Source organism: Rhinichthys klamathensis, unplaced genomic scaffold (genome assembly GCF_029890125.1).
Source record: "Rhinichthys klamathensis goyatoka isolate OS25496 unplaced genomic scaffold, OSU_Roscu_1.1 h1tg000504l_1, whole genome shotgun sequence".
NCBI lineage: Eukaryota > Metazoa > Chordata > Actinopteri > Cypriniformes > Leuciscidae > Rhinichthys > Rhinichthys klamathensis.
Window position 1 is genome coordinate 1,087,501 of NW_026606985.1, and position 10,000 is coordinate 1,097,500.

At 40.2% G+C, this 10,000-nt stretch overlaps 1 protein-coding gene and 1 long non-coding RNA gene across 7 annotated transcripts in view; one reads left to right on the forward strand and one right to left on the reverse strand.

Annotated features, from left to right (window-relative positions):
- znf76 (zinc finger protein 76) overlaps positions 1–7,379 on the forward strand; it is a 16,264-nt gene extending 8,885 nt beyond the window's left edge. For 5 of the 6 annotated variants that reach the window (XM_056237996.1, XM_056237998.1, XM_056237997.1 and 2 more), the window contains 7 exons: positions 1,076–1,192; positions 1,789–1,990; positions 3,167–3,346; positions 6,354–6,551; positions 6,632–6,840; positions 6,922–7,026; positions 7,170–7,379. In XM_056237996.1, the coding sequence (XP_056093971.1) occupies positions 1,076–1,192; positions 1,789–1,990; positions 3,167–3,346; positions 6,354–6,551; positions 6,632–6,840; positions 6,922–7,026; positions 7,170–7,253 (1,095 nt within the window). In that variant the 3' untranslated portion in view covers positions 7,254–7,379. The remainder of the gene's footprint in view (positions 1–1,075; positions 1,193–1,788; positions 1,991–3,166; positions 3,347–6,353; positions 6,552–6,631; positions 6,841–6,921; positions 7,027–7,169) is intronic. The other variant, XM_056238001.1, reaches the window with a different exon arrangement.
- LOC130072765 (uncharacterized) overlaps positions 1–10,000 on the reverse strand; it is a 46,406-nt gene that overhangs the window by 10,582 nt on the left and 25,824 nt on the right. The window lies entirely within an intron of this gene.

Consider the following 10,000-nt stretch of genomic DNA (forward strand, 5'->3'; position numbering starts at 1 on the left):
CAAAGTGGGCGGAGCCGGCCGTCGCCATCTTGGCCGCGCGTCACTCCCGGATAAACGAACACATGCAGCGAGGCGGATTAGCTGAGGTGACGCTAAAGCTAGCAGACAAATGGCTAGTAGTGACATCAGCGGCGATCCACCTGTCACTCAAGTGGCCATGCCCTTAATTATGCAGAACTTTAAGGCTTAATATAATTTAAACGGATGAGTTATAAACATCCCCCCTCACAGTCGTCATGAAGGGCAACATTAGCGATATAGAGCAAAACCACTTTTAGCTCCAGACTGTAAACATGTGTTTTTCTGCTGTAAAGTTGGGCATTTTAACATGCGGGTCTATGGGACTGAGTCTCTTCTGCAGCCGGCCTCTAGTGGCCAGTGGAGGAACTGCAGGTTAAGGCAGAGAGGTGTTGATTCAGGAGAGAGAGAGAGAGGAAGCGCTTGGGTAAGATAGAGAGACAGAGACAGATTGTGATTGACAGGTGTGTTTGTCTGTAAGGCTGTCAAATAATTTGCGGTTTCTTTCTGTTAGCTTATCCAGTACAGCGCGGTGCAGCTGTGTTGCTAATTAGAAAAATGGCGGGAAAAGGCTCTTCCTGCTGACGAAACCCTGAAAATCATGCAACGACACACTTGCCACATCGGTCAGAGCTGTGTGTGTGTGAGTGTGTGTGTGTGTGTGAGTGTGTGTTACATCAGCTGAAAACACTGTGAACAGAAAGCGCTCGGATCAAGTTGGGCGTCTGGTGTTTTTGATGAACGATATGTAGATGTAGTGAGTAGAAGTGGATTATTTGCTAGTGTGTGTTCATGTAGTTCATTACGCTGTGTGTGTGAAGTGTGTTTTCTCAGGTCACTGATGCACAAACACAGTTTTACGCACTATTGTAACCTAATTTTCCTTGCATGCACATTAAGGAAATTATATTTTATTAAAGAACAATTGTTTCGAAAGTTAATGCACTTATAAAAGTGAATGTCATTTCGTGAAATTTCATGAAATTCGAATTCAGCTTTTCAGCCATTTTGACAGCCCTAATGTGTGTGTGTGTGTGTGTGTGTGTGTGTGTGTCAGCTGATGTTTGAGGGGAAGGTGTGGAGCTCCAGTAAAGCTCAGCCGGTCGGAGAGAAAAGCTTTCGCTGTGGACACACCGGCTGCGGACGCTTCTACACCACAGCACACCATCTGAAGGTACACCGCCTTCCCACAATGCACTGGGGTTGATCCGTGTAAAATAGTCCAAGTGACTACAGTGGCTAAAGAATACTAAAGAATAGCAGAGTTCACACCACAGCGATAACGATCAGTTTCGGAACAATTTTTTTTCCAGCTGTTGAACGATAAAACCGATCGTTCAAACCCTCTGAATAAACGAGGAGAAGTACCTCAGGTTTCCAGCGCTCGTGTCTTGCTAACTCTGAAGTTGCGCTGTAAAAGACTAGTGTTGTGTTTATTCCACTATAGTGAGTCCGTCAGCTAAACTCACTGCTAGATTATTAGCTCGATTACGCTAGCTTCACTCGAAGCACAGCACGCTGAGGACACCTGCTGGTTAAAGCCTGTAAGTGCAGCAGAAACATGTTCAATGATGCTGTACACACTTTGAAACCGCAGCGCTAGCTTACAATAAACAGATGTGGCGCAAATATAGTTATCGTTATAGTTCCACTTTATTTCGATAGGTATAAGTAGTTGCTCTTGGTGTGAACGGCCCTTAAAATTACACTCAAGGTGCTTTATGCAACCAGGCACAGTTCTTAAGATGTGTGTGTGTGTGTGTGTTGCAGGTGCACGAGCGCTCTCACACAGGCGATCGCCCGTACCGGTGTGAGGTGCCGTCCTGCGGGAAGGCGTTCGCCACGGGCTACGGGCTGAAGAGCCACGTGCGCACACACACCGGAGAGAAGCCCTACAAGTGCCCCGAGGACATGTGCTACAAGGCCTTCAAGACCTCGGGGGACCTGCAGAAGCACGTGCGCACACACACCGGTACGAGCCGCACACACACACCCGTACCAGCCGCACACACACACCGGTACAGCTCGGGACTTTTTAGGCACTGATTGAATTGCCATTGAGTATCAAATAATGTCTTGTTCCGGTTCCCGAGGGGTTAAACTTGTCAACCTCAGTGAGCCAATAAGCATAAAGCATGTATGATGCGCCCAAAGCAAGTGCGTGTGATTGGCTGTGGCGAGGCGTCATGGGAAAACACTAGTTTACGCTGGCGATGGCAGGATTCATATTTAAATAGATCTTTTGCGGTTTAATATTCTCACTTCGACAACATTTGATTTGAGAGAAACTATAGAGAAGGTCAACCCGTCAAAATAAAAGTTTGGTAAAGAAACTGCGATAGAAATATATTTTATAATACATATATATACTCTTGTACAATATAATAACGTAATACTATTACTACTACTAGTTTAAAAAAATAATAGAATTATTATTAAAATTCAACAATTTCTTTCGTGCAATAATTTTAACAGTAAACAGTTTGCCAAAAAATTAAAGAACAAGCTTGTTTCATTTTTATTTGAATAAAAGATAAAAGTTAATGTTTTATGCCTTCATTTGATTACCAGGAAAAATAAAATGCACGACACAGAATAATAAAAAATAAAAAACATTTCATAGGGCTCTATTTACTGTATTACAAATTAATAAATGAAGGTGTTTTTATGAATTTAATTAATTAGATATGTTTTTTGGATGAAACCATTAAAATGGAAAATAGACGGAAAGCACAGAACAAGGTAAAAATAAAATTGAATTTAAAAAATAAAACAAACATTAAGAAAGTAAATTGTTAATAAATTGCTGTTAAATTGAACAAGTTTAATGATTTCAATTAATCACACGTGCTTTTTGATTGATAAAACTTAATTTAACCATCCAGAAACCCGGAATTAACTCGCATTAAAGCGTGATGTAAGTCTGGCGGCATTAACCGTTTAGCTGTCTCGTTTCCCCTCTTCACATTAATGTTTCAGCCTCTGCTATAACATGGTCCGTTCATTAAATTGGTATCGGACAAAAACCGGTTCAGGAACGGGTGTGGGAGTCATGGTGTCGGTGTGGGAAACGCTTGCCCGACGCCCAGCCCTATTGAGTGTGTGTACATGCAGACACCGTCAGCAAGCTGTGGGCTCTTTCTCTCAGGCGAGAAGCCGTTCAAGTGTCCGTTCGAGGGCTGCGGACGCTCCTTCACCACGTCCAACATCCGCAAGGTCCACACGCGCACACACACGGGCGAGAGGCCGTACCTGTGTCCCGAGCCGTCCTGCGGGAGAGCGTTCGCCAGCGCCACCAACTACAAGAACCACATGAGGATTCACACAGGTAACACACACACACACACACTCCGCTCCAGTGTTACTGTTCTCAGACACTTTTCAATTTAGTCTTAGTCCTGTGTCAAATGTACTTTTTATCATATTTTTATATTTATAACACGATACACACTTCCTGAATACCGTCACGATTGAAACCGTGACACTGATTTCATACGACAGTTCAATAAACAAGTAGTATATTAAGTCACTTACATTTTAGACGCAAAATATCGACTGTTTTAGCAGCGAAAATAGTATCAAAAGATCAGAGCAACATTCCCGGTTTTTGATTCAGTGTTTTGAACGAATCGGTCGAGTCACAGATTCAATGACTCATTCATAAACAACTGCCTTATTCTTGAATGAATCAGCCGTGCGAACGAATCATTTGAGTCAATGACTCATTCATAAACAACTGCCTTAGTCTTGAATGAATCAGCCGTGCGAACGAATCGTTTGAGTCAATGACTCATTCATAAACAACTGCCTTATTCTTGAATGAATCAGCCGTGCGAACGAATCGTTTGAGTCAATGACTCATTCATAAACAACTGCCTTAGTCTTGAATGAATCAGCCGTGCGAACGAATCGTTTGAGTCAATGACTCATTCATAAACAACTGCCTTATTCTTGAATGAATCAGCCGTGCGAACGAATCATTTGAGTCAATGACTCATTCATAAACAACTGCCTTATTCTTGAATGAATCAGCCATGCGAACGAATCGTTTGAGTCAATGACTCATTCATAAACAACTGGCTTATTCTTGAATGAATCAGCCGTGCGAACGAATCATTTGAGTCAATGACTCATTCATAAACAACTGCCTTATTCTTGAATGAATCAGCCATGCGAACGAATCGTTTGAGTCAATGACTCATTCATAAACAACTGCCTTATTCTTGAATGAATCAGCCGTGCGAACGAATCGTTTGAGTCAATGACTCAATCATAAACAACTGCCTTAGTCTTGAATGAATCAGCCGTGCGAACGAATCGTTTGAGTCATTGACTCACTAATTATTAAGATGATCTCTTGCCGCCCCCTACTGGTGGTTTAGTTTCATGTTTACAAGTATAATCCCCCCCACATTTCTTATTTGTATTTTCAATAAATATTTAAAACAGTCTCATAACATTATTTAATGCAGTTATTGTTTTTCAGTGTAAATTAATTAATTTGATTGGTAACAGCCCTATAGTGTCTAATTCTAATTGAATTTATTGATCAAATCAAATTTGAGGATTTAAAATAAAAGATGAATCATACATTTAATAAGATTAGGGGGGGAAACGCCCTTTATGAAGGTAAAAAAATGCCCTCTGGGTAAATATCTAGGGATGCACAATATATTGGCCACGATATCAGTATCGGCCGATATATATTAATTTGACTTTTTAGCGTTATCTGCCCAAATAAAAAAACAAGTTGGCCGATAATTAATGGATTATTTAATATGAATGGAATCATTTCAAAAAAGGAAAATATAGTTAAGTGAAACATGTGCAGTGCAAGTCTGTCATATAGGCGACATAAAATTATAATGAGAATATCGTTATAATTGAGTGTTTGGAACGTGGATTTTAATGGTGAGACTTTAGTTTTTTGTAATCAGGCTCTCAAAAATTATATAAAAACTTCGATTTAGATTTATCGGCCAATATATCGATATATAGATAACCGATATATCTGCTATCGGCTTTCAAATATAAAGAATTATCGTATTGGCCAAAATCTTCATATCGGTGCACAAATATGCAGATTTAAATATGTCAAAGCTGCAATATTGCTTCAGAATAAATTTTTTTTTTACATTTTTTTTTTTTTGGACAAGCAACTTTTTTAACTCGGACGAGTGCCTGTTTAGTCAAGTTGTAGTCAATGAAAACGTAGTCACATTTTCATCATGCTGCATGATGGTTAAATTGATAATCCTGATTATTTCGCTCAAAATTAAAATCAATTATAATACATAGAAATGTATTTTTACATTTCATTAGAATTATTGCGCTTTCACCTATAAGCAGAAATCAAGAAAACGTCAACTCATACACGGTTTATTTTACCTCATGTAGCTTTCTGATTTATTATAGGCTATTTATCATATATAGGGAAAACAAGAAACTTCTCTCAAAAATTAAAACAGTGAAATTCCTGGTAATCCAATAGTTAAATCGTAAATAGTCGAGATTCATGTTTAGATTTATTACAGTTCATCACTAAGAAGCTTTGACTGCAGATTTAGTCACACAAACAGCGCAAGCAACACTTTAATTAGAGTAGAATATCTCAAATGAAGATTGCTAAACTCCAGTTTACTTGTTTGTCTGCCAGATTGCAAATACTTAGTAAAACACCGGGTTTGAAAGCGTGTTCTTTTAACAGAAAAGCTCAGATTGGGGGATTTAAATTTGTGAAATCTGGCAACCGTAAGCATGGAAGCTCGTAGCGGCTTGTTCAAAACAGCCTCGTCTTCCATGTTGTTCAACAAAACAAAGAGTGTTTTTGGTCACGTTTTTTTTTATAACTACATTTCAGTCTCGTCTTTTTTCGTCAACGTTATTTTAGTGACTCATGCAGTTATCGTTTAATGACGTTGGTGTCGCCTCGTCATCGTCTCGCCTTAATCATGGAAAAAAATGTTGTCGACGAACATTTTTCGTCATAGATTTTCGTTAACGAAATTAACACTACGTCGCTCGAGTCGTTTCAATAGGAAAGCGTGTGAATTTGCGCAATTTGGCGATTTCCCACGCAGATTTGTTCGTGTTCAAGTTAGCTGCTTGATTTGAAAGTGAGCGTACGTTCATACGTATTGACAAAAGCTAAGCAGTATTGTTATTGCGAACTAAAACTATTCAATTAAATTAATTAATAAAAATCTTTGGGTAAACAGTGAATCGATACGGTTCTTAGCTTTCTGATTTGTTTTGCAAATTCAGAACGATTCGATTTGTATTTTTAAGTGCATTCATATGATTATTTTCCAACTAACTGTTTTAACGATGTTCAGGTGAGAAGCCGTACCTGTGTACGGTTCCCGGCTGTGGGAAGAGTTTCACGGAATATTCCAGCCTTTATAAGCACCACGTGGTCCACACACACTGCAAGCCGTACACCTGCAGCCACTGCGGGAAGACCTACAGACAGACGTCGACGCTAGCCATGCACAAGCGCACCGCGCACGGAGACTTCGACACCGCCGAGGACGGTGAGAAACACTGTCTGCGTTATCTCACTTCAGATTTATGCCACACTAGAAGTTTGCTAAGAACAGTTTCGTGTGTGCAGACGCAGAGGTTTTCGAGGCGTCCGAGCAGAACGAACGCGATGGCGAGGTTACCATGGACACGGACGACATCCTCAGCTCACACCTGCAGGTCCTCGGCACGGCCGTCACCATGGTAACCCGGGACGGAACCACCATCGCCGTCCCCGCGCAACAGGGCCACACCGGGCGGCACGTCACCATGGTTACAGACGGCAAAGAGATGCAGCAGGTGGGTGTTATGGGATGGATAAGGATCCGGCATGGTTATCAGCGCTCAAGTCATTCACTCGTCTTTGTGTTCGTCCTGCAGGTTGCCATAGTAACGTCAGACGGCATCATGACCGAAGGGAACTCGTCGCCGTACCAGCAGGTGGCGCTGCTCGCAACGGAGAACGGCACGCAAATTGCAGTACAGGTCAATACGAAATAATGGATAACTACAATTTGCCTTTACCTCAAACTAAATGTACATCAGTGGTTTTGAGTATAAATACATATCTTAACTTTATTGAGGTTTGTTTAAAGTGAAATTATCTGACTGTCAACTGTATGTTACAGTTAGAAGATCAGCAGACGTTAGAGGAGGCGATCACCATGGCAACAGCAGCGATTCAGCACAACGGACTGACCTCGGATCAGTGACAGCTGAAAATCACAGACGCCTTTTTAATGTTTAGTTTGCTATTTTTACCTGCTTTGAGCCAGTAGAAGTTAAACATGATGAAAATAAAGATGTATATTTGTTAATAAATAAGCTTTATGCTGTAAGTCTTTGTGGAATGTGGTTTTTGAGCTGTTAAACCGTCGAAACGCGACGAAAACTAGTCATTAAACAATATTATTTTTATTAAAAATACATTATGTCCTTATGATAACGGAAGTACTTAGTGTTTTTGCTCTTGTATATTCGTGAACAGCTGCGCAGGATTGTATCAGCTGTCACAAAAATAATTAAGGGCATTGATTTTGTTCCTCATTTTAATTTTGGTGGTTTAATGTGAGGACCATCCCACATATGTATAGCAACATGGAGTTCAAGAGAAAACACCAACTTTAATAATCCTAGATGCATTTAATGGTAAGTTTTCCACTGAGGAAAAAGGTCGTTAAAAGACGCGCGTTTTTTCCCAATAGACCGTTTGAATGATTTTGATTTGAATTGCCCGCGTCGTTAGATCTGGATTAACGTTAATTAATCATGACTATTGTAGTTATTTAAACAAACAACAACAAAACTTACCGGAAAAATATTTAGTTACTCACCTAAATCCATATTTATTGGCAGTCAGTACTGCAATGTCACCAGCAGAGGCCAGCAGCGTCACTCTGTCCACGCGATCAGTGTGTGTGACGCGTCGCAGCTCGAACTAGAAGCACAACAATAGTTTATTCCTCGGATTATCACTGAACGGAGTGTACAGACACTTCTCAATCTGTTTACTAGCAGAACCTCGAAGAAAGAACATAAACACATATTTACATATCTAAATGAGGAGATACCATAGGTTTACAGACACAGTAGACACCACGTATTTAATGATTAAAGGATTCCAGTGTAAAACTAACCAGTTACAGTATAATTTATACACTATAGTATTTATTGATATTTTGAATTAGCGGGTTTTTATTCCATTTTAGTTATTGGGTTGTGCTTGTCACACACACACACACACACACATATATATATATGTAGATTTAATTTATTTATATTTTAGTTCAGTTTTAGTTTATTTCCATTTAGTAGTTTTAGTTCTTCAACTTAATCTTAAATTAGTCAAGGGAGCATTTCAGTTTTCATCTCATTTGTATACATTTTTTTTAATTTTTTAATTTCAGCTTTATTTCATTTAACAAAACTGTTGTTATACTTTTAGTTAACATCAGTGGTGAAAACCTTCCCAAAACACCTCCCTTCTCTTTTTAAAGTGTTTTTCCATTACATTTCCTGTCAGTATAGACCTATAGATAGACAGTGTGAATTTGTGTTGAATGTGCTGTATTTCCGTGTTTTACTGCAGTTCTCACACACACACACACACACACACACACACACACACACACACACACACACACACACACACACACACACACACACACGCGCATTCTCAGTTCTCCCTCGGCAACAGTCTCTTATTGGCTGAGCCGCTATGACGTCAGCCAATGACGAGAGGGGGGGAGAAAAAAAAGGCTTTGGGGTTTCCTCCTCAAAACTGACTGGAAACACCAGGGTGTGTGTGTGTGTGTGTGTGTGTGTGTGGTGGAGGAGGAGGAGGAGGAGAGGAAGTTAATCCGAAGACACACCCAGACTACAAACACACACCCGTTTGCTGGGGTTTTGGTGAAACGCAACACAAATAAACTCTTTAATTACTGCTAAAATCTGTTCTCTGGAATATTGTGTGTGTGTGTGTGTGTGTGAGAGAGAGAGAGAGAGAGAGAGAGAGAGAGAGAGAGAGAGAGAGAGAGAGAGAGAGAGAGAGAGAGAGAGAGAGAGAGAGAGAGAGAAAGTGTGTGTGTGTGTGTAAGAGAGAAAGAGTGTGTGTGAGAGAGAATGTGTGTGTGTGTGTGAGAGAGAGAGAGAGAGAGAGAGAGAGAGAGAGAGAGAGAGAGAGAGAGAGAGAGAGAAAGTGTGTGTGTGTGTGAGAGAGAGAGAGAAAGTGTGTGTGTGTGTGAGAGAGAAAGTGTGTGAGACAGAGAGTGAGTGAGTGTGTGTGTGTGTCTCTATGCGAGTGAGTGTGTGTGTGTGTGTGTGAGAGAGTGTGTGTGTGTGGAGCGCTAGGTAAAGTGCCTTTAAATCTGTGTGTGTAGTCATTCGGCTCTTTTAGCCCTTTTTAAGTTTGTAAAAGCAAGCGCCAGAAACAGGAAATGCTGAGAGTTCTGGGCTGATCACTTCCTGTCGCGTCCAGTGACCGAATCAATCTGGAGACTCACACTGCACACACACACATGCTGTTCTCACTCAGTGTTTCTGTCGTTTCCAGTCCAAATATCTCAAAATACTTCAATCGAGAAGCTTTTACTAGATGAGTAAAAAGGCCATAAGATATTATGTCTTGTTTTCTGGGAAAATAAATCAAAATTAAGTGAGTTTTTGCTTAAAATAAAAGTTTTTTGAATAAAAAGTTTTTGAAGAACACTTGAGTTTCCTTGACGCTTTAGCTTTACATTTATATAGTATTTATTAATATTTTAAATTATGGTTTAATTTTGTATTTTCATTCTTTAGAAATACTGAGACACGTGTGTGTGTGTGTCTGTCTCTGTGTGTGTGAGAGAGAGAGTGTGTGTGTGTGGAGCGCTAGGTAAGTGCCTTTAAATCTGTGTGTGTAGTCATTCGGCTCTTTTAGCCCTTTTTAAGTTTGTAAAAGCAAGCGTCAGAAACAGGAAAT